This window comes from Crinia signifera, chromosome 4, assembly GCF_055691185.1.
Source record: "Crinia signifera chromosome 4, ASM5569118v1, whole genome shotgun sequence".
In the NCBI taxonomy this organism is placed as follows: Eukaryota; Metazoa; Chordata; class Amphibia; order Anura; family Myobatrachidae; genus Crinia; species Crinia signifera.
The window spans coordinates 195,060,680-195,086,700 of record NC_139220.1 but is presented as its reverse complement, the minus strand read 5'-3'; the positions used below and the strand labels follow the sequence as shown (position 1 = coordinate 195,086,700).

Sequence of the window (26,021 nt, the reverse complement as noted above, 5' to 3'; positions counted from 1 at the left end):
CAGAAAGGTGTGGGGAAGAATTGATACATAGGTAGCTGAAAAACAAGTCTAGATGTTGATGGGGAAGTGTGCCTGACTCCACTACTGCAAGGCAGGAAGACTGCCACTATTATTAAATCAGCAATTGAATTTTGCTTTTGCATACCATGGCAGTCCTACAGCCAACCGCTAATTCATTAAACATCTATTTTAATCCCAAACCTCAAATAATAACAGTAGCAATGCAATGGGGGTATGAGTCAAGTGATAAAGTGGAGAGAAATAAAGTGCCAGCCAATCAACTCCTACTGACATGTTGAAAGCTGTGCTAGAAGCTAGGCTTGATATATCTCCCCCAGTGTCTAGGACTTCAACTTTTTTTTAAAAAAATACCCAACCTCATCCATTAAACCCAACCTCATCCATTAAACATCTATTTTAATCCCAAACCTCAAATAGTAACAGTGGCAATGCAATGGGGGTATGAATCAAGTGATTAAGTTGAGAGAAATAAAGTGCCAGCCAATCAACTCCTACTGCCATGTTGAAAGCTGTGCTAGAAGCTAGGCTTGATATATCTCCCCAGGTGTCTAGGACTTCAACTTTAAAAAAAAAAAAATACCTACCAGATTGAAATAAATGTTTACTAAATCACCACTGTGAAGAACAATATTAGGATGGCCTCATCCAATCATTGCTCTCAGCACACAGAGGAACAATCAGAGCTCTCTGTGTCACCTGTATATGAAATTACAGAACATCTGACAGGTGATTAGGTCACAGCCAATTGGCTTTCTATGTTTCTAGGTCTAATTTTCTCTTTAAAACTTACTTCCTGAAAAAAGTGGCATATGGTTGCTTCGATTGCATGCTATTGATGCATTTTAGTACCAATTATTTAGCAGCATTGAAAAAGTATTGTCATGTATAAATGCAAAGATCCATGGTGTATTATATGATATGTGCATAAATACAATATTGTCACTCTAATTGTACTGCACACAGTACCTCTAAGTCCCTCAATACAGGGTGGTCTTCAATGCCGGGAAACAGGACCCTCATAGTGTAGGTACGATAATCCAGGAAAGGAATGCCAGCTCCATCAAGGTCACTTGTCAGCTCATGAATATCTGTCTGAAGCTCAGCAAATGCTACAAGAGAAGCAGAGAAATAACAGACACTTATGATCCTTCGGAATATGTGATGGCTTTCTGCTAGATATTGAAAGGTAATTACCAAGTGCTCTTTATCTGTGAAGAAAATACATTATTGACCTTTGTTTGGTGGATGCTTCTGGCATTTCTAATTATATGCTAGTGCCCCACTGTTAAGATTTTCAATTGGATTATGCTGAAATGCAAGTGCTGTTCTCCAGAGGGCAACAGTGAGATGCAATATTATGTTTCTGGTAATAAAACTTGTTACTGGCAAACTTCCATACAAAATGAGAAACAAATGAATACATTCATTCCATACCTCATCCTAGCAGTTCATGTTTTAGTGAATTCCATGCTTGGGCATAGGTGACTTAAACATTACCTCAGTTACATTGATTTAAGTATCTGTTCTGAAGCCTGGATATTACTATAACCTGCACTGTTATTGTGCTTGAGGACACAGATTGGGAATACCTCATCAATAAAATATTGTTAATTGTCTCAAGCAATCAGATGTATACTTTCACAATTATAATACTAGATAAATGACAGGTAAAATATGATTGGCTGTTGCAATAATTACATTAAACAATTACTGTGCTTCTTCTTTATAGATATTACATCTAAGATTAACAAGAACAACTTTGGTTTATTTACTAAGATGGGAGTTCTGTTGAAGATGGGATGATGCTACGGGCAATCAATCCAATTCTATTATCTTGTAGAAGGTGCTAAATAAGTAGATTCTGATTGGTTGCCAATAGCAACAGCCCATCTTCAAAAGAACTCCAATCTAAGTAAATGAAAGCCAATGATTTGATTTGTTATAAGTGCTGAATAAAAAAGCACTATATATCGCCATTATTAAACACAGCAAAAGACCTAACAATTTAGCCTACACATTACAAAGCAATAGCACATGAGTAGTATGTAGCACATAGCTTACGTCAAATATTACTAAAGTCAACTCCATGTATTTACTTTACCAAAACATGCTATTCTTGTTATTTATATAATACTCCTTAGCACCCAGCATAGTAATACAAAAAAACACCTCAGACACATTAGATGTATACTGAATATATAGACTAAAGGTAATCCTATTTGACATTAATGTGAACGAGTTAGGGTGAATGTAAGCAAGAGAAATGATACAAAGAAATCCTGGGTTTAACACTTTAACCTTCACAGTGTCCATAAAGCCACAGAAAGCCTCCCCAACACCAGGTTGTCAAGACAACACATTCCTGCCAGCTTTACTCTTGCTAATAACATTGAAAATACAATTGAAAACAGGTTGTGGAATAATAATAAAACACTTTAGGTACAACACTTAAAGGTCATTACATTGAACTCATTTTGAAAATATGTATTTGTCAAACAATTTAGTAACATATATTTTTTTTAGAAACTAATTCAACATGTGCCTTAACTTTAATGACATTGTGCCCAATCAGCACAGTTCTCTACCATGCTCAGAACTAATAAACTATCAGGGAATTAAGGGTTTGTATAGAGATTTAGACTATATTTTACAAAGTTGATGAAACACTTATGGGGCTTTCAAAGCACTTACAGCTGGCACGTGTGTCTCCGATAAACCTGGGTGGAAAGTCAGTAAGTTTAATAATCGGGATAGCTGGTTGATATTATTTTTACTGTTATAAAATCAGTTGTAATATTTCTACAACATATTAGTTACATTAGTTTACAAAGTGTCTTGAAGCAATAATTGAACCTAGTAGATGGAACTGGACTTATTGTATCCAATGGTAGTAGCTACATTTATAGAAGTGTCTATATACATTTATCCACAAGTGAGCTACAAGTAAGTTTAAACTTATTTAAATGTATTAAAATACACAGGGATGTGTTCAGAATCCCAGCAGTGGGGATGCGGGTATTTACAGTACCGACACTGGCATGCCAACTTCCGCCAGACGACTGACGCTGGAATCCTGATATCAATCTGATTTAGGCTGCACAGAGTGAGGATTAGGGGTAAGGGGGCAGGGGGAGGGTAACTATACTTATATGACCACTGTGGGGATCACCCCATAGGGAAACCATCATCAGTAATCTGACTGCTGGCATCTCCATCCGTATGTATCCCAATATACATCACATTTTCCGCAAACAATTGTCATGAATCTTCTCTCTCTGTCAAGGATCCCTACACAAGTACCGATGAGCATTCTGAGCAATGCTAGATCACCCACAATGCTCAGATCACTCAGCACACAGAGCTGCACAGTGATGTGCCAATGAGTGATCTGTCAGGGCCAGTGTTTTTCATGAGAACAATATAGATAGCAAAAGGTCACATCGCTGAGTTGAGGAGAGAGATTAAAAACCATATACGGTTGGGATATCAAACAACATACATCTATTACTAATATGGCAATAATAAAACAGTTTAAAAATAATAATTATGTACCATTAGCAGCACATAGGGGTGTATTCCGGTTGCGTGCACCCACTGCGAATAGTGGGATCGCTGGGCGCATGCACCCAAAACAGCTGGAGGGGGGGCAGAGAGGGGCATGGGGCAGAGGGCAGCCTTATCACCATATGGGAATGCCCAGCGTTTCATGGGTGTTCCCATGAGAACGCTGGACGTTCTCATAGTAATGGGGGCATGATGCGGGTGGGGGTTCAGCTGACATCAATGGATTTCCTCCAGAGAGGGCACGCATATACGTACACGTTCCACATCATTCAATGGTCGCCGACCATAGAATGATATGGGTGTTCCCCCGCAGCATGCGAATGGATGTTTATGTTAAACATCCATTTGCAGCCTGTGTGTGGGAACACATGCTGTTAGAGGGGGTGGGGTTTGGTGGACACGCAAGGCTGCGAATTCACAGCCTTGCCAATCGACCATAACAACCCCCATAATGTGTGATAACAGGCTCTCACCAGAATAATTGGATGATTATAAAGAGCAATAAGTCCCGTACCTATTGTTGACCTACCTTTTGCATAGGACATCCGTAAGGAACCACCTATTTTTTCTCTGTGAGAACACTGGCCCTGACCCAGTGCATCACTATCGCTATACCCCTACACACGGAGCAATGTTGGGGCATTTTCTAAGCAATCTAGTGAGAACGCTTAGAAAATGCTCGGGGAGAACTAAGTGTGTAGGCCACATTCGAGTATTTCATTTATATGGACCATAGACCTATGGAAAAGAAATTACCAGCTAGCTCCATCACAGATTTAAACCCTTGGTCTCACCTTCTTTGCACTCCAAAGCCACTCGGGATTCCAAGTTATCCATTTGCATCTGCAGTCTTTTCAGAGTTAAGTCACTCTCTCTGGATTTGCGCTTATAGGCTATAAGTACAGCCACAATGAAGATTATCAGCAGTCCGCCTGCTGCTGCAATACTGACAATGGCTGGGACACTGAGAGGACTGTCAGGAGTTATGTAAACCATTCCAGGTGAGAATTCCATTCCCCCAACACGGGCCTGCATGGAAAAACACATCAGAGACTATAAATACAGATTTAGTAACCTGTACCCAATTACAAAGAACAACTAAGGGGCAGAATCAACTTGTGATATTCAAATGATCATTTGTTACTAATCTTAAATGCTGCTCTAACCAATCAGCTCCTGTCATTTCTTTGAAACGCATGGATATCACTTATTGTTAAATCTGCCCCTAAGAGAAAGAGATGTAGTTTCACTCGCTGCCAACGGATGGCAGTGTTTTGGAGACACACAAATGGACACTAGAAATATATATATATAGATACGTTGTGTTTGTGTGTGTGTATGGGGGGGGGCAGCACTATTTATCTTGGAATGAATACTGGGACAAACTTACGCAACTGAGTAGCATGCAATTCTAAGCGTGACATAATTGTTCTATCTGTGGCCCTATCTCAGCTTAAAATACAGTATGGCTTAGGTAAAAAAAACAACAACTGTGTGATAAAAATAGCTGCTCTCCCTTCTCATAAACTCACATTACACAAACAAAATGAAAGCTTTTGGTTTATTGATTAGTTGGTTTACTGTAGTCTTTGACATGCTATAAATGCTCAGTGTTTGTTTGTATCTTAGTGCTGCTACTGCCTGATAAATACACAGGATATTTTTATACAAAACTTCACGCTACAGAAAGTAATAGATGCTATTAAAATTGTTTGAGTCAGCCCCCTGCAGTCCACCAGGCAGCAAGAACGACAGGAATAGAGCTATGATGAAATTATATGCTACGTCAATAATACAGGCAAAAATCCCTTGAGTTTCATAAAGTATGTTACACATTAGATTCTCTGTTCTTTCTGATAAAATATGTTAGGACATATAAGTGTAGAGGCATGTCTGACATTACAACCATGAAACCTGCTGTACAATATATGTTACAAAACAAGCATTAAACATTTTTATTTTCCAGGGTTTCCTGATAAGTATACCTACATTATATACGTGCATTCGTGTATATACTATCTATGGTCATCTTTAGTTTGTAATAATGCATAAAGATGAACGAAGGACTGGATGCCAGTGGTCAGATCTTAAGACTGACAGTGTCATCACAACAGAAAGTCCCAACATAACCCAAACTCCCCTTCCCCCAGCACCCTAACCCACCCACTTGTTTATTTCAGTGTAGATCTTGGGCAGCACTGAAACAGTGAACATACTCTAATTCCATAAACTGAAAAGGTAGAGTTTATTTTGCAGGTGTTACACCTTGAAATGAACTGCAGTTGTCCTGAACAATTTACTGAGATAGCAAAAGACTATTTTATGGCTGACCAGAAAAGTTCAGCTGTCCTCCAGCACTATGGGGATTAAATCAGTTTTGGCCTTTGGACAATAACAGAAAGTCATTGGGATAGATGTGACAGTGTGGCTGTATATCAGAGACAAGATACAAAAAGTAAGCTAAAATCTGTCCAGTCTTATCTTTGTTCCCTTACCCAGCATTTGTCACTGATAACCTTGTCTTCTTTGATTTTCAGCCAATACTTTGACACTCCAATGGTTTTATATATACACTCATGCCAACTCACACTGAGGGCCTTATTTTGGTTCACTCTTAGAGGCAAAATCCTTCTTAGATGGGAAAAACCATGTGCACTGCAGGTGGAGCAGATATAACATGTGCAGATAGAATTAGATTTGGGTGGGGTTTTTCTTCAAAGGGAGATCTATATTGCAGTGTAAAATTAAATCAGCCAGTATTTTCCCTGCACAGAAACAAAATACTCACCCAAATCTAATTCTCTCTGCACATGTTACATTTGCCATCCTGCAGTGCACATGGTTTTACCCATCTAAGAAGGAATTTGCCTCTAAGAGTGAACCAAAATAAGGCCCTGAATGCTGCATGTCATATTAAAAATATTTAAAAATGATAAAAAATATTACTGAATCTTCAGATTATGCAAAATGGATCCACCATGGGGTTTTATATCACATCCATTAATATTGGGTGAATGAGGTGCCCCGACTAACTAGCAAGGTGGAAAAAGACTGAGATCGTAAAATACTATTTTGTAGCTGACCAGAAAAGTTGAGTTGTCCTCTATCAAGATGAATGCTCCAATACCATAAACCGTTCTACACAAACTCAGTAATACTCAAGTGCCCGGGGCATGCTCTGCCCATGGATGTTTGATCTTAAACATCATATTTAGTACAATGTCACATACAAAATGATTTAATCTATTGTATGTGCTGAATTCAATTAAATAAATATATATCACACTCATGGGATTGACAATTAGACACAACCTAAGGGAGGGGCCATACATAGCGGTCAAGCAGTTCCTGTTCAGTGGGACCCATCTGGCTGCAAGCAGGCTTAAGCCCCCCATACACGGTCCGTTAATCGGATCCGTTGTGTGCTTAAACAGCACACATCGGATCGGATCGCATCCCTAGTGCATGCAGTGTGCATGCACTGCGATCCGATCCGATGTATAGCTAGTACAAAAAGTATGTGCAGCACATACTTTTTGTACCGTACTATGTGATGCGCGGGAGCGCGCATCGCATAGTACAAAACGGAGCCCTACACAACGGACCGTGTATGGGCACCTTTAGGACAGGATCTGGCCACTGCTGACCAGATTTAAAGTCAAACACAATGCGGCACTGCTACTCTGTGTGAACACATACATTGATATGTATGTGTTCACCTTGAATTGCTGTCATCCCGCCTTCCTGTCCTACTGACGCCTGCCAAAGTGTGGGCACTGACCCATAGGAGCCTCTGTGCAGGCTCCTTGTGATGCAGTGTGTCCCGCTGAAAGGGACCCGCTGTGTGGTTCAGCCCTTACAGATTCTCTACAATTCAAGCAATGGTAGCAAGTTTCACACCACAATAATAAACTTATTTTATTTTAAAGGAAGTTACTGTCTCCAGATCTTCTTTGGCAGGTCAGTAAAGCATTACCTTAATCTAAATGATCAGATTACAACATTTATTAGCACTTATACTCAACATACACTGTATGTAATACATCAAATTGGTAAGCTGAGCGTTCTCACTATAACAATTAACACAACCTAACAATATGGCCCTTATTCTGATTGACGCGTACTTTTCCGCATACTTTCGGATCGCGTCTTTACGGCGTCTGCGCATGCGTGGAGAACGCAACGCGCATGTGCCACGCCTTGACACCGTACCTGTTCGGGCAAATCCCGTACAAAACTGTTCACCGCAATCAGTCGGGAAATATGGGCGTATTATGGGCGTCATGCGGAATGACACATGGGCGTAGTTTCAAAGTGGGCAAAACGGGGCGGAAACATGGGCGGACACGGGGGAGTACACTTATGTTGGGGGGCGTGCATTCGGATACCACTCCGAATGCACGCGAACAAAAAGGGAAGAAATGTGCGGTGTCCAAAAGGCTAGTATTGCTTAGCGGACACCACTCGTTCCTGCGGTAGGCGAACGGACCGCCTAATGACTACAAGCATTAACACCTGAACCCAATAGAATCGACTCCTTTACTCATTACTAACTAACTTTATTTGCACATTAAACAGTATATGTGTAGATTGTTTATAATATTTTACACAGGGTCTAATACAAACCATTGCACTTCAATTGCTGTAAGGGTTAATGTGTGCAATGCATGTGTTAGGCATGCTTGTAAGGATATATTGGCATCTAATTGATTCCAATTCCAAATAAGCATTTTTGTATGAGGATAGGTAATTGAATAAGTGGGTCATGTGATGTATTGCAGAATAGACATAATAGTGGGTTGTTTGGCGTAAATACACCGCTTACGTGCGGAAGCACCGCTTGCCTCCCGTTCGGATGCGGTATTCCCGTGCATACTCTGTAATACTCTGTAATACCGTGCAGAATCGGAGTGTTTCCCCCGCACACGCATGGTTTGTATGTCGTCCGTAAACACGCCCTGTTCTTAAAGAGTGAGTCCGTCCGAATGCGGAGGACACGTGGGCGTTTCTACGGACGATGGCCGCACGCGGCAGCACACCGTGGCGTGCGGACCGCACCGTAAGAATTCGGGAATATCCGCACCGATCAGAATAAGGGCCAATATGAGCTCTATATTACTTAACATTAAAGTCATACCCCAATTTGGACTATACCATTTAAATGAGTACCCTTAAATTGGTGCTCAAAGTGTTCCTTGAAAAAGAGGAGTGTGATGAAACGATTTACAATTCTGTTCCTTCCAGACAAGTTTCGGGTTAGTGTGTTTGTTGGGTTAATTATCATTGGCTAGTCTGGCTCGGTAGGGTAGCGAGGGTTAAGGTATTCAGGTATCAGTCACTTTGTTGGACAAGCTGTCTGAAAACTCTCAGCCTCCGGTGACGAATTGCTATTTAATACCTTGCTAATATTGAGACATTCCATTACATTCAAGTAAATTTTTTTTAAATTCCTGTCTGAAGAGTTTAAGCTTTGGAGTCCATTAATAGAGCACAGAATGCTGGAGGCTTTTAGCTCCTTTTTGTGTCTCTATGAGGTTTGTCAGGTAATGCTAAATCTGCACTGACAGCATCTGTGTACTTTGCTGCAGAAACTCCACCCAGTGCAATTACTTCTATGGGCGGTATTCAATGCGGCCAAGGACAAGTCGGAATAAATTCCCCTGTAGCTTCCCCGGCAGCTCCACCGCCAGACCTCAGCACCTGCCATCCTCGCTGCACATAGGATCTATTGGATCAGACCCAATACATCACTGGTGCTAAAAAGCACCTGCAATGTGCCGCTGATGGGTCTGATCAAATAGATGCTATGTGCAGCAGGTTCAATCTCTAGGGTCTGACCCAATGCACACGAGGCCGCGCATCGGGTCAGATGGGATGTCAAACACATGCGATTTGGTCCGGTTTATCATCCCAATCTGTCAGAATCGAGTCAAATCGGACAAAATCGCCTTCGCTCTTTCTATGGCAGACACAAATACAATATAATAAATATGCACAAATACAATATAACATAAATATATATATATATATATATATATATCACAAAAAAACGGGGGGTTGTGACCCTTTCCTGTGCTGTTTGGGTAGCGGCACTTCTATAGAACCTCGCTGTTAATAGAGGTACGGGAAATAGAAATGAAAAGAAAGAGGTATAGAGGTGCGCTTGTAGGTGTTTCACCAGAGAAATATACACAACGATAAAAAGTAAAATATATTTATTCTGAACAGCAGTAAAAAGGTAAAATTTATTTAATCTGAACAGCAGAATAAAAATTTCCGATAGGGGCTTTCACATAGGATTTTTGATACTTGATCCAACCTTTGGCCAACTTTGCCTGAAATAACCCTACGCATTTCGTCCCATAGGGACTTCTTCAGGGGTAACCAAGGATCAATTGGATAAGCAGCTGGTTCTTTCAGATGATTAAAAAGCAAGGTATAAAATATACCTTAAGATAAATCAATTTGAATGATATCAAAGCGTAATGTCATATAACAGGGTGTGGCTTCAATAGCGATCAGAAATTAAGATCATAATTAGACCACTTTCCAACTGATGTCTTCATAAATTCAGTGGTACATTCAATTACTGGGTGTGATTCCTATCATCAGTCAGCGATATATATATATATATATATATATATATATATATATATATATATATATATATATATATATATATATATATATATATATATATGGGAAAAGATGGCACTCCAGAGGGACTTGGTGAAAATATCTTTTATAAATAGTGCATAAAGAAATGCGCCAATGTTTCAGGGCTGGCATGCCCCTTTGTCAAGGCTAAAGGCATGTATTTAGTTCCTCTGGAGTGCCATCTTTTGCCATATATGTGTTTACTTGCATGAGGGGCACCGGGGGCACCTGCTTATTAAGGGAGAGTGCCGGGCCGCACAAACAGTATATATATATATATATATTTAACATACTGTAAATGTTAGCATGGGTAAGGACACAGCATATTTGGGGTACCATATACAGTATCACACATATCAGACATATGTTTGTTTTTATTGAGAGCTATTTACACAAGCTGAGATTCCCAGTATTCAAAAACATTGGAGCTTGGATCTAATTGATATTCTAAACTGTCTTGTGTTCTCCTTACACAAACAGATACAGTGTCACGGAAAAAGAAAATAACGGGTTAGTTGTGTTTTTCCAGCTGCTAAACCCAATTTTCAATAAACTGATACAGTTTACAAAATAGAAAGGGTTGGGCTGGTCAGATGTATATTACAAAGGGGATTACTTGCACAGTAAAACATTTTCTTCTACAACAACATCTGAAAACAAATTATCTAAATGTACTTCATCTTCCTAGTGATACCAGTGTCTAACTTTTATGTAATAAATATATATAAAAAAAATGGGGCAGGATACGGTTCTGTGGGGTACAGCAAAAAAGAACAAGAAATTTTGCACCTTTACAGATGTAAAATGTGCAGAGAGATTTAGATTTAAAAGGAACATGCCTAAACTCAGATCTAAATTGCAATGTAAGAATAAAGCAGTCCATTAATTTGTGGAGTACCTGCAAAACAAGACAGTATCAACTCTAAATGCAAATATAATGCATTTATTTGCAACCCTTGCATTATAACATGGTTTGTCCCAGGTCATGTTTTTCTTTACTCACACCTCAGTATCAATCTCAGAATGTGGTATAAAGCTAAAAAGTATGGTGCTAAACTATGATATTTTCATGAATTTTTAAAATATTATCAAGATTACTTTACACAACATACCTACTTTTATAGGGAACAATGGTAGCAATGCATATTAATTAATAATTTGCAATTACTTACATAGAAGCTTTCAATAGCCTACAGAAGTGTCCTCCTACATCCTTGCCTCATCAAACAGCTCTTCTAACGGTGCACCTTGTTAGCACAATTATCTTTTCGTGCAACTTTTTCCATTAAAGGGCATCTTCTTCATCTGTGACTGTGGCTGTATCCACATACTAAATGCTAAGTTACAGTGTTTTACTGGAAAACACTATATTGTAGCATTGTGCATGCAGATACAGCTGCATGTGCACATTTAATACTGTACATGCCACATGTAAGCTGCCTGTGCATCCTGCAATACTGTATATTTACTACAAAAATCCTCAAGGATCCCAAACATCCTCCCTGATGACCAATTGTCTCCAGACTGTATTCCATCATGACTAACCTATCAAAACATATTAATTATTCCTTGCAACCTTTGGTACTTATGAATAAATCACATCTGCAGGATACAAGATACTTCTTAAACTTCTTACCAACAGTCACATGAGAAGAAGACTTCTTTTTGATCAAAAGCAGATGTGAAATCTTTATATACTATAATAGATCATGAAGCAGACTTGAAGGCAGTTACCAGTTTTCTTGATCAAAGCACATTGGACAAAAAAGACCAAGAATCAATTTTAGAAGGTCTTTTATTCAGCCTTACTAATACTTATTTTTTGTTTAATAGAGATTTTCATATCCAGAAAGTGAACACAGCAATGGGCACCAGGTTCACTCCAAGTTATGCTAACGTCCGAGAGCTGGCGGAGAGGGACTACATTAGACTGGGATGCGCGTGCGTCTCACGCGCACGTGTGTCCAAGTCTCTCGTCAGCTGGGCGGTGGGACCCTGTCCGTCTCCACTTCAGGGAGACAGGCATGGTAAGGGGGGGGTTGGGGAGCGGCGGGGGAGGCAGTGGACGGTGGCGGGAAGCTCTCATGCGCGCGCAACCCTTAGCGATGGAGGGCCTGCAAAGACAAGAGGTGCTCCATCTGTAGATTATATCTTAAACCATTACCCATTTGGAGCACACCTGCTGTTTGCCTAGGGCACTGGCCACTGGAGGGCGGCACTTGGGACGGAGCAGGTGTACACCCACCACCCTGGAGCCAGGTGAGGTGAGCTGCAGCAGCGCCCGCACTCCTACCCCACCCCTACCGTAGAGAGGGTGATCGGTGGCACTGATAAGAAATCCCCGGCTGCGCTATGCAGGAACTCACCCGGGCGGTGATTGACAGCGGGGGCTCAGGAAGCGCTGCTCTGCTCTATCAGCACAAGCTCCCCCCCCCCCCAGTGGAGTGACCCGGTGACCTGGCAGCGTAATGCAGGAACTCTCCCAGGCGGTGATTGACAGCGGGGGCTCAGAAAGCACTGCTCTGCTATGCTGGCACCATCCGGCCGGCAGCGGTCTCCCCTCACACCCCCCCCCCCCGTGGAGTGACCCAGCGGCGGTGACACCCCTCAAGCAGGTGAGTGGCGGGGAGCCCCTCCCCCCCACTCCGCCTGGGGCACTGCAATGACTAGCATCGCCCTGCTTGTAACATCAAAAATGTATATATGATTGAGTGTTCATGCAACTTGGACTATATTGGACAAACATTAATACCCTTCGTTTTTTTAAGAATGTCAAACATTCAAAGATTAAGGCATTCATATATTTATATATTTGTATTTCTTTTTGTTCCTTTTTTGGTTCATGTATATTTATACTCTTGTATAATGTGTGGGTTTAGCCCAATTCTTTAACAATACAAAATAGGGCAAAAACCAATGTATTCTTTTTGGTGTCCATGTATAAACACTTAGATTGGTAGTGGAATTATTTGCTAAGGGGCACCAACAAAAAAACTTGCCATGGGCATTAAATTCCTTTGGACCGGCTCTGCCTCAATGCTATGTAAAAAAAAAAAACCAAAGGAAATAAACAATGAAAACGTTTGTGTCCCACTTTATAGTTTGTTTGATGAAACACGTGAAACCTTGAGGATATATTACAGTACTTACCATCACTTTGTGACGCCCAGTTAGGTTTGGTGACTCACACAGTAGTTGTACATCAGACACTGTGACTGTGCATGGTTTCTCCCCAATGAACATAGCGTACTTCAACTTCATATTACTTCCTGCAACTGGTGGAATTAGGTTTTTTCCCTATAATGATAAAAGATATGATTACAGAGAATTCTAGTAATATACTAGTTGAAGCGTAAGTGTTAAATTATATTACTAATATAGTAAAGGATGAATATTTGCATATTCTTTTATACGAAACAAATTAGTGAAATTGGTGAGTTAACAGAATAATTTAGTACAAGCCCGAAAAAACTGATGGTTTAAAACATTTATTGTTAACGTGACATAATCATTCACTTTCAAGTAATGGTAACTAATGATCCGCTGCATTCCCTAAAGCATAAAATGGTGCAATAAACTGAAATATAAATGGGATTTAAATGTGTAGAGGAGATGAGAAAAACAATTTGTCAAAGTCTGTAATTTTTTAAATTGCAGTGAATGAAAAAGAAAAAATTTTTTTTACAAAGTTTATGCGGGAAAATGGTTATTTTCACCCAATATTGTATTTTTCTACCTTGTGTACCATTCTCAATACCCTGAAATGTTTTTAAACAGTTTTGCTTGTTTAAATCACAAGGCAAATTATTTTGATAAGTGGGCTGTGTCTAATGTGGTAATATCTAGTATTTAACAGAAATATTATACAAATTCCAAAGATAGCTGGCTCACAGTGCTTAATAGCGCTCCTTCAGTTTCTTTTATATTAACAGCAATATTAAATACATAGGGTTCCTAGCACAAGTCCACTTACCTTTAGTATTATGGGACTTCCTGGTTTTAGTTCCAATATGCCAGAAGGGCTAAAAGACTCAAACACTGGATCTGGATAATATGTAAAATTAGTTTTATTGAGGAGCAGCAATGCCTGAACATTGTCCATGATGAAGCCAAATTCCTCCGGTCGCTCAGTAATTTCAACATGATTGTTGGAATTAATTGCTACAGCTGGAGCCTGGCAGGTCATCTCTGTAGAGTTTAGCACAGTACAGTTCTGGAAGACAATATAAAGAAGATTACTGTGTAATTATTGTCCAACAAATGTAATTTGCATTCACGTACCTTCAGCCATAATGTAGCAAAATAATTCTTATTATAATATGCTGAGAATTATAAAGTACATACTAGATGTAGCTTGTTTTCCTTATACAGTAGTACACTTGAGATAAATGCCTGAGGATATAAATAAATGGCTATCTTAACATATAGGCACATTGGGCAATTCCAGTGGCTACCAAGCATGGGTAGGTGGTGGTCACATCATCAGAGTGGTGAGGAAGCATTCTTTGACTGACTCCCAGCGTACCAAACAATGTGGTGTGCTTTCAGTGCAGTGCAGAAAAAATATAAATTGTATATCAAAGGTGTTAGGTGCTCTAATAAACAGAAATGAGTCAGATGCTGTGCTATTTACTAAACTAGTAGGCTGTACATTTTAAGTGATCTTTATTCGTTTAAAAGTTTGACTATTTAGTGAATGGCATTTGAAAGAAATAAGTTTGTAGCAAATATTTACTCCATGCAACTTTCTTAAATAAATAACAGTTCTATATGTTATTAAAATGAAAATGTATATATATAATATATAGATGGGTCCTGGCACAGTCGTGGAAAATAGCACCTCTTGGCGCACCACGCCCCATACAACTTTAGACTCTCTCGCTCAAAATGTGCATCTTATTTGTACTGTACTTGCACCCAATAACAGGCTATTTATCAAGGATTTATTTTTGGTTCTGCTCAGATCCAAAAGAGAAATACCTGTTAGGTGCAGATTGCTTGCTGCCTTTGAGGGGACCTGAACAACCCCAGGGGATGAACTAGCTAATGGTAAATTACTCAGGATTACTGAATCTCCCCTTTGAGTGGTGTTCCACTGCATCTAAAATTGGATTTAAATGCAAAATTTAAAGAAACAGACAGTACGCTACCCCAAATGAAACATCTCAATCGCAGCAAATGAATGGCTCTGTATGGTGTATGGATGTTCGGTGTATTAGGAACCATCTGCACACACACCCACATATACATACACTTTCCCAATAAAAAATATATTCAGTGCATTTTACAAGTGAAGCATGCAGCAAGTCTGACATAAAAATATACTGTCAATGATTTTCCTTAGCACAAAGAAGAGGCAGTGATGTGAACTTGGTTCCCCTTTGAAGACAGTGACATTATCACAGAACACTTTTAAGGCCAGCATTCCTAATACTTAAAAGGTAAATTCTCCCCTTTTATGTCAGCATAATCAATGGCAACATTTTTCCTATTTAGCAGTTGGATTTTGAAGATAACACTTGCGAAAAAGTAAATGTTAAAAAAACATAAAGTAGACATACCCATAATGTATATTACAGCATCATGCCTGATAGGTGACAGCAGATGACAACAGACACACTTTTATGTAACTCATTATTATAGCACTTACATTAATATGTTCTTTTCCATGAAGCTTGGCCCTTATTCGAGGATTTCTGATAATGTCCAGATTAGTTCCCCATACTGATATAGGAGTGTTCCCACTAAAACACAAACGTTGAGGACTGGTGTTAGTGTCACATAGTTAACAGTAATCTATTACAAGGTGACTTATGAATACACAGTACTGTTAAGCAGTATATCCTCAGGTATATATTCATAGACTGCAAGTTTCAGTCAGTGCAATCCTGCAGTCTTTTATCTTCACAGTATGGTATATTATGTAAAGAGGGACTGTAATTATACTCATCAATGTAAAGTACATCCCAGGATATAATACTGGATCGCTCAATCACCATTGGCACCCATGGTGACACGCAAACTGCCCATCTCAGAGGCCAGGAAAGGTTTGCCTTCTTCCACCCCCGAAATGGCCGCAACACGCCTCCATTTTGAGAAATGGAGGCCATTGCCACCCTCTCCCCAACTCAATACCTAACAGTCTGAAGCCATAGTGCATCCATCATCACGGGACCTGTTTGCGCATGTGCAGAATGGGTCCTGAGCATGTGTAAAGTACCAATAATCAGTACTTTACTGCATGAACAGCAACTCCAATCACATCTGAACAATCCCCAAAGGGCCTTGTTCATTTGTGGATGGAGGTTCCGGGCATAGTATAAAGTATTGACTTCTGTGACGCAGGATTTAGCACAATTGGCATCAGCCTGTTAGTGATTGTTTCATTACCGGCAATCCAGGTAATGAGAAAATACCAGGATTGCAAAGCTTAATTGCATCATTCATATATTATAGCAAATAATATATTTAAATAGTTTATTCCTTTGAAATAAAAATGCAGCAGCATACATTGTTGTTTAGTGCCTGTCTCCAGATCTGTATTACTGCACTGAGCCCAGCTGTCCTCCTGGCTGGATGTGACTGCAATGATGCAACAGAATCCAAAGCTTGTAAATTGTGCTACATCCAGTGATACTGTATAAATATATTCCTAGGATATTCTTTGTACAAGATGCACTAATTGGAAGGATTTGTAGAGATGTCAGCTGTTTTACCCAAGTCACAAATTTATCTGCTTAGATCTTCAGTTTGGCATGCAACGTTAAATACCTCTTTTAGGTTGTTTTAGTTTGTAAGGCTAAGAGATGACAAGTACAAAGGAAAATCAGTATGGAATATCATACAGTCTCCATAATAAAGTCTGTTTTTTAGATTTTTTCTTTACTTAAGGATTCTATATTTAGCATTTACAATATAAAAATTACCAGCATTTGATGCTGCGTTAACAAATGTTCCCTATGAAAATAAGTTACAATATAGGACAATGGAATCCACATAAACCAATACAATTTCTTCTAACAGTACCTAGCACTATAGCTACCACAAAGGATAAGGGATTTAACTGGCTAGTGCTATAATGTAACAGGGAATAATACTGTACGATATATAAAATGTATTTTATACACACACACATATATATATATATATATATATATATATATACACACACACACACACACACACACACACACACACATATATATATATATATATATATATACACACACATATATATATATATATATATATATATATACACACACACACACACATATATGAATATATGCATACACACACACACACATATATATATATATATACTCCTGCTCGCCTAGCGGCGGGTGTTGTTTTTGATTATTGAATATGGGGGTACCATGGTCAGGCTGGGGACTGTTTTATACTGTATATAAATATAGATTTTGTGCAGGCAAGGCAATTTTGACTAGATCATAGACTATCATTAGTTAGACAAAACAGCTTACTCAAAATCTCCAGTGCATCTAGCCAAAATCTTTTGTTCATCTAGTAAAAATTGCTAAGTCAAAATTGGCCATTAGCCAATATCTCATGTGTGTACAGAGCTTAAGTGTTATGATGGTTGGAATGAAGGTATATCATGGTGGGACAGTGTGTAAAGGTGCACAAACACTGCTGTCTCGCAGCAGTGTACGGACACCCGTTACCCTGCGAGCCGCCCGAGACCTTCCCGGGGTGGCAGGGACGCATGCGATCCGTCATAATTTTTTTGTGATAGATCGCATGCATCCCTGCTTCCCGCCCGTCTCGCCGCCAGGAGGGAGGTCCAAGGTCGGATGGTCAGGCGGCCAGCAGGTCCGACAACCCTACACAGGTCTGATGCGCAAGGGGCCGCGCATCAGACCCGACGGCATGTCAGGGACAGCCGATTTGGTCCGATTTAATGGCCCGATTGGTCCAAATCAGCTCAGTGCCTTTAGTGTTGGTAATGGGAGGTTTGGATAAGGTCAGTTGGAGTTTGATCTTGACAGCTGCTGTGTGTTCGGATGGTGCATGCACGTCACCAGTGTCAACTGTCATGGCGGGTCGATGTGGAACATAAGTAGGTGGGTGGGCAATTGAAGCCAGGCTAGCAGGTGGATATCAATATAATAGATATATATATATATATATATATAATGTGTACAGAGAACATCTGAGGGCACACACACACACACATTTTCTTTATTTATTAATAAAGTCAAAAAGATTTCACCAAATTCTAAATTTAAACAAGATGCTGTTGGAATGCAAACAAGTATTCACATGTTTCAGCGTAGTAATAAACCTGTAGATTTTTAACATCTTTACTATACCTGAGAATACTCCATTCTGGTTCAATTTTCACAATTTTGGGATCTTCCACATACTCAAAATGCAACTCTTGGGGGATTTTGGCTCTGTCTACTTGTACAGTCACTTTCACCTTCTCCAAACCATCAAGAGAAGCTGTAGTATTACAGAAGATCTCATTCGCTGTTCGCCTGATAATGCAATGCAGGAAACCATTTAAACAAGCACCACACAATGAAGTTGAGTAAAGTTTTTGCAAAAAGTTTCAAGATAAACATTTCACCATATTACTGTATATAGGTCTCGTATAACAAAATGTTATTATTGACTCTGTGAAATCCTAGGGGTGGATAGGGCTAAAGACTCATTGTGAGAGTAGTGAGCATGTGTTTCAAACAATGTTAGTATATGATTATCCCAATGAGAGAGATGCTTATGACAGTGATTTCTACAATAAGGAAGATGTATTGCATTTACCCCCTCTTTCTCCACTCTAAAAGTGTGACATTTTAGAAACCCCTTACAACACTTTCTAAAGATTTTTTTAATGCACCCACAGTATATGCCAACAAATAATGTTCTAACGCAACAAACACAGAAGATATGACAGGCTATATAATTCACCTCCAAATCCATATGGTGGCACCACCTCCCAAGGGCATCACTCAACCAGATGACACCTGGTGTAGCCGGCCATGAAAAAGGAGGGGACCTCATGTGAGAGATGTAGCTTCATATGAGAGGGTATGGCCTCACATCTCAAACCCCCATTTTTGGCACTCATAGGGCTCTGGAGATCAGGGCTGCTTCCAGGGCAGTATCAGTAGCAGCTTGCACCCCCCTAGTGATGCCACTGCCACCAATGTACCAGTTTCCTTTATCTGTCTAGCATTGTGTCTGGAAAGGTTATCTGGTCATGAAGTCATGTGCTCAGGGGGTGTGGCTGTCACAGTGTGCAGACAGAGGCAGCCAGTTACTGCACTGCATTTACAGTAAATAAAACAAGGGCTGTAAAGACTGCAGTAGGTATGGTGTGATATGCAATGCTCACTGCATGTACTTTTAATTAAAAAAAAAATGTAGTACTTCCTTCGAAAAGACTATAGTAAATGGCTATCATGAAATACCATAAAAGAAAAATAAACATTTTTAATCTTATTGGTGGTTTCTTTATATCACATAAATAAGAATATGATCATTGTATGCATATTTAAAGCACTTTATGAAATAGCTTGTAACCTTATCTGAATGTATTATGTTTGCCTCATAATACATTCTGAAAAAAAAGTGCATTAGAAAAGCATTATCTAACACATCACTAACTACTTACAGCCAGAACACTCCGTTTGTGACTATCTGATGTCATTGCTTTAATCTTCTGAATCATTTTTACAAATGCAAACCACAATGCGTAACATTTTATTACGAGGCATCACACACACATTTATATGGATAAAGGATAGTTGTGTTTCTGCTCTGCTTAATAAATGCTGTATAGAATATGTCTCTCTCAGACTTGCTGAGAGCCATGGAAACCATTAGTTAAGCAGTCTATTAAAGATTTTTATAAAAGATGTAAAGCCAGGAAAATCAAGAAATTGTACATTTTTGTGAGATATGCTAAGTAGGGGTGTGGCGTAGAAGATCTGCTGTATCTTTTATGTTTAGTAACATGTGACCGCCATCAGTATACCCTGTGAGGTCACTTTGCTCGTCACATTTCAGGAGCATTACTATTCACTTTTTGTAATCCATGTGGATAGTTATTCAGGCAAATGTTTAGAAAACATGTAAAAAAAAACATTTGTGTGTCATGTCAACATTTTGATACTCTGACCTTTTCTACCTGTTGATCTTAACCACTATCGACACTTTAGCTGTCGACCTTTTGTACTTGTCAACATTATTCTTATTGACTATATGGTGTAGGCCCATTGACTGGCTAACTAAATACCGTCTATCCATCACCTGCATACCGCTAAGTAGAAGCGGTGCAATTCTTTGTATTTGTCCATCGCAGGGCCAGATTAATAATGGGCCAGATGAAGCTACAGGCCCAGGCTTCCACATAAAAATATAGGCCACTGTCATGGCAACATGGAAATGCACATCCAGGTGCTTGCAAAGCTGCACAGCAAGGATCAAAAGAGCTATGCCACAAACCTGCCCAATTAATTCCAACTGATCAAATAAATCTACAATCTATACCTGCATCTCTTCTCACTAACTTCCCTACCATCTCAGATATATTGTGTAGTAAGAATTGTGCTGCTAGTTGTTACTTGTGCTCTGAAGAGAAAAGATGGCTCAAGCGCTGCCTATGTGTGTAATGAATGAAAGAATTTTCAATATGGGGTAAAAATGCGCTTTATTTATAATAGGTATCAAAATCAATATACACTTGCGGGAACTAGGGGGTGGAGGGATGGTGTGTAGACACGTCTGGGTATAAGTTTGAGAGCCCCTCGGGGAATCAGGGCATCAACAGATCCCTTTTTACCATAAGTCCAACTGGGCTTATGTCTCTCAATGTCCAGTCTCAGTGATTCCCGGGGGAAGTCTGTGTAGCAGTGCTCTGGAGGAAGGGAATAAGCAGGGAGTGGCGTCCCGCTAGCCTGCTTCTTACCCTGTTTGGCGTGGCGGATTGTCTCAGTCTTACTTGTAGTGCAGCCGCACTGCAAGTGCTTCCAGCGATACCCCCTCGGTCGCGGGTGTGGGGGGCTTCCCTGTGCAGGTGTCCGCTCTTACCCTCTCCACTTGTAGATGGTCGATCCTCTTGTGTTGTGGTCGGGATGCGCTGCGGCCGCAGTGTCTTTTTGCCCGGAGTGTGTCCTAGGTGCCCGGCTCCACCTGCACTGTCTGTGGCGTCGCTTCCGGGTATCGGGTCTCGTGAGACAAGCGGCGATTCCCCGGGTGACGTCACTACAGTGCTGGTGCGCTCTAACTCACGCCGGAGGAGACTTTGCCGTTTGGGGATGGCGGCCACCTCAATGTAGGTGGTGTGTCCTCGTGGGCCTACGCGTTACGGCTTAAACAGCCTTTATCCTTGAAAAAGGCTGTTTAAGCCGAAACGCATTCTTCTCTCTCCCACCACCTCTACCGTCTCCAGAGGGATTCCCAAAACAGAACTGGCTTTCTTAACCAGCCTGTTTAGTCTCTTGCCGTCAGCATTTTAAATGCTGCTACCCCAGCAAGGGGCTAGCTCTAGTGTTGTTGGCACTTGGGCTCTAGTGCACTAGGGCTGGTTGGGGGGTCTGCTTCCTCATTTGCTTTCCCCATTTATATATTTCAGAAATATAATTGAGAAATAATGAAAAAAAAATGAAATTAAGTAAATTCTGTTTATATATTTATAGAGAGAATATTATCCACTTTTACAAATTAAACTAAGAAAAATGTAATCTCATTTGGTCAAGTGCCGGTCTGAAATATACATACAGGGTACATATTGTATAAAGGAAGCACAGCAAAAGTGCTTTATTTTAATTCTGCCAGCTGATAGAGCTTTCGAGCTTTGAAAAGATTGTTACAAATCCTATTACAGATAGTTATTTCTGAATAACAGTTCAATTACTTTTGTTATTTTTATTTATTTTGGTCATTTTTTTCTTACAAGTACTCAACGCTCTCTAAATGTTCGCAAAAAAATGACACTGTTATCTGTGGGGTTTTCTTTGGGCGCAGGATGACTCACCGTCGGTCGGGATTCTGACTGACATTTGTCCAAAAATTCAGAATCCCGACTTACAGGGCCCAGTTTCCCTCGCAGGAGTCCACGACCCCCATAGAGGGAGGATAGAAGAGGTGTCGAGCACAGCAAGCCACAGAGACCGCACAGTGGCAAGCACAGCAAGCCTATAAGAGGGCATGAATGGGATAGCCCCTTGTCGGGCTCCTGACAGTCGAGATTTTGATGTCGGACAAGCGACCCTTGGAATCCCGACTGTTGGTGGTTTATACCATACCCATTTTCTTTATGGATTGTGCTATATACAAGAGTAAAAAATAAAACTCTAGCACTACAATTTCTTATCCGATCAGTTAAAACCTCCCATTGCTAACTCAGTAGGAGAGGAGAGTAGCAAAGATAAATCTGAAGACATTAAGAATCCTGTCACAGATTACTGTTTGTGCTGAAGAGCCAATGCTTGTCCTCTTCACTCATATTATACCTCAATGCATGAGTGCAATGGTTGGCATTTAGGATCACAAGGTTCAGAAATATAATTTTGGGTGCCCCCACTTAAGTTTCCATGGCTGCATGCTTTCCACCACAGAGCCCGTTTTGCACTTCCTGCACAGGGATGATGGCAATGCCACATTTTATTCTCTCCATTAAGAATTAATTAATTTTGGTGTCTCAGTAAATTCCTTGTTGACCACACACACACAAACACACACACACACACACACACACACACACACACACACAACACACAGAAGTGAAAGGCTTGGAGTAATTCAGCTGACAGCTACACATTTTCTAGAAACAAAGGGTACCCAGGCCTAGCATTGTCTAAGGTACTGTACCCAAGCTGTAGTGGTGTAGAAATGTGACGCCATAGGAAACCTGGTGAAGTGATAAAGTGGCTGGTGATAACGCAGCAGCCAATCAGCTCCGAAATGTCATTGATCAAACATCACACACTTGACAGTTAGGAGCTGATTGGCTGATGCATTATCACCGGCCACTTCATCACTTCACCAGGCTTAATAAATCTGCCCCATAGTGTTTTTTCTTGTAAGTAGATGTGACAACATGTCCTGGATTTTACATCGCCCCTTTGTATCACTCACGCCCGCGACAATTCTCACTGGTAACATCTATTAAATAAACTGAAAATTGTAAGTTTATGTACCTGTCAAAAATGCACGGCTGTCCTCCAAACATCACTTTAACACTGCTCCCTGCACTTAGGTTGGTTCCAGTGATTGTCACCTGTGTCCCACCTGAGACAGGTCCTTGCATCGGTTCTAACTTAGACAAAGCCAATGTCTATAAAACAAAAGCAATACACAGGAAATTAATAAATGAAGCATACCGTATATAATATGCTCAGTCAGTTTTCTTTTTATGTAGAGGTGTCTTGCAGCATACCATGCAGTCATTCTGGAGGAATCCAAACATAAATGTAAGAATAAAGAGAGATTTGTTTTTTAATCATCTCACTCAGTTGAGCCTTATTTTCGTAGAATGGGTTAACTCTTGTCTCGTTTTGTCTCCCAGACAAAAACACATCTCTGTTAAAACATAAATTCATCTGCAGCTTTCTGTAACCCTATTGTGGATTTAACCTTGCCACCACAACTAAAATGATAAGCCTCAAGGGATACATTTTTGTATTTAGAACATAATAACATATGAGTACAATCTGATACAGAAGATCACAATGATACAAAAATAAACCATAAAAATGTCTATTTCCGAAATTAAAATGTAGAGTGTATACTTAGATTAGCATTTTAATGGAAAAACTCCTAAGGACCGCAGGAGAAGCGAACATCTGCATTCAAGTGATGAGTTTTGCAGGGATGACAGGATACTCAGGAACAATGGAGTAAGTGGCAATAAGAAAGCTGAACTCTGCATTGCGTGACTCTTTGCTAAGTTGCTAAATTTTGATCTGGGAAAAATAATCTTAACTGCAATTGTAATTGGCAGTTTTAGTAGTTGCAAGTACGGTATAACCAGGAACACCAATAAAAAGGGATATCATATTACATAACTGCTCACACACAAAGCACATGTCATGCTCTCATCAGCAACATGTCAAAAAGCATGTGTTTCTCAGCGGATTTCCTATCCCAAAACCTCCAAGGCCCATTTTATGTGTTCTCGGTACTTATGTAGTAGCCAGGCACGTACTAAGCAAATACGCTTAATGGGTGATTCTGCGTAAGAAAGTCGCATTGCATCACATGCGGTTTTTGCATGCGATTGCATCGGATGCGATTGCATGCAATGCAATGCACTTTTCCTATGTAATTTATTCACTGCTCTCTGGCCTTGGGCGGTTGCGATGCGATCGCATCGCATGTGATCACATCACATGCGATCGCATCTCACCTCCCGCAAAATCGCATGTGATCGCATGCATTTTTATAGGGTACAATGCCATTTAATGTAGTATAGATTTGTATGACATCCAATTGGATTTAGGCACCCCCCACTATCCACACCGCCCCGAAGCGTGGCGAGCGGCTGCGGAACGCGTCCTCCCGACCTTTTCATACCCCCACTATCCACGTCGGCGTGGAGTTGATGTTATATAGTGTGGTGAGCACAGCGAGCCACCGAGCCCGAAACGTGGTGAGCGCAGCGAGCCCCAAGAGGGAACTCAAATTAAATTACATGTATTCCGCTGCACTCGCCACGCTTCGAGCTCGGTGGCTCGCTGTGCTCGCCACACTATATAAAATCGACTCTACGCCGACATGGATAGTGGGGGTATGAAAAGTTGGGAGGATGCGTTACGCCGCCGCTCGCCACGCTTCGGGGTGGCGTGGATAGTGGAGGGTGCCTAAATACCATTGGATGTCATACAAGTGTATAGTACATTAAATGGCATTGCACCCTATAAAATGGCATGCGATTTTGCAGGAGGTGCGATGCGACTGCCCAAGGCCAGAGAGCAGTGAAAAAATTACATAGGAAAATCGCATTGCATGCGATCGGATTGCATGCGATGTGATTTCACTACGGTGCCGTCCGTATGCAAATTGGGCGCCCGGCTACTACATAAGTACCGTGTTCTCTGTAGTTCAAAAGTCATTGGAAATTTTACTTATTTATGGAACATTTGCAAAATTCTCCTAGAAGCTGTACATTTGCCATTTTGTAAATGTTAAAGAAGCCTTACTGAATGCTGATGTTTGTTGCAGAAAGGTATCACAGTGATGTAGAAAGCTGATTTAGGTTGGCATTTACAGATCCAGAAAACAAAAGTAAACAGCCTTGCTCTTGGATCTATTATATCACCCACCGGGATGTAAGCCCATCAGCTGTCAACCAACGGTACAGTATATGCTCTTTGTATTTTCAGACTGAACTACAGATCGTGTATCTCAAACAACCTTGCTGCAGTTCCACCAAAACCCCTTCTCAGTGCACCAGGTCCCAAGCGACTCGGCTTATGCCCTTTGTTTGAATGTGCACCATAGTTGTACAAATCATGCAATCAGATCAGACAAAAATACTACACAAAAATGCAGTGATTGCAGAAATGTGATATAGTATACAACACTTGTGTGTGCGAATGAGACTGAATTTGTATACAAATTGCTAGGATGCAGGGGCTGCTGCTCTGTTTCACGATAAGTTCGGTTGTGCTGTAGCTGTGCTGTAGATCTGTAGATGGAATTTTAGACCTGTGAGCTTAACATCAATTATGGGGAAATTTTGAAGGGATGGTATCCTGAATTATTTGGAGATGCATAGTATAATCAGTAGAAACCATAATGGTTTTGTA

General features: G+C 40.4%; 1 protein-coding gene across 2 annotated transcripts in view; it reads right to left on the bottom strand.

Moving 5' to 3' along the window:
• PLXNA4 (plexin A4) overlaps positions 1–26,021 on the bottom strand; it is a 602,161-nt gene that overhangs the window by 71,880 nt on the left and 504,260 nt on the right. For both annotated transcript variants that reach the window (XM_083183332.1, XM_083183333.1), the window contains exons 15-21: positions 23,412–23,548; positions 18,576–18,743; positions 15,893–15,986; positions 14,216–14,455; positions 13,393–13,539; positions 4,380–4,614; positions 988–1,130 (exon numbers count right to left, since the gene is read on the bottom strand). In XM_083183332.1, coding sequence (XP_083039458.1) covers positions 988–1,130; positions 4,380–4,614; positions 13,393–13,539; positions 14,216–14,455; positions 15,893–15,986; positions 18,576–18,743; positions 23,412–23,548 — 1,164 coding nt within the window. The remainder of the gene's footprint in view (positions 1–987; positions 1,131–4,379; positions 4,615–13,392; positions 13,540–14,215; positions 14,456–15,892; positions 15,987–18,575; positions 18,744–23,411; positions 23,549–26,021) is intronic.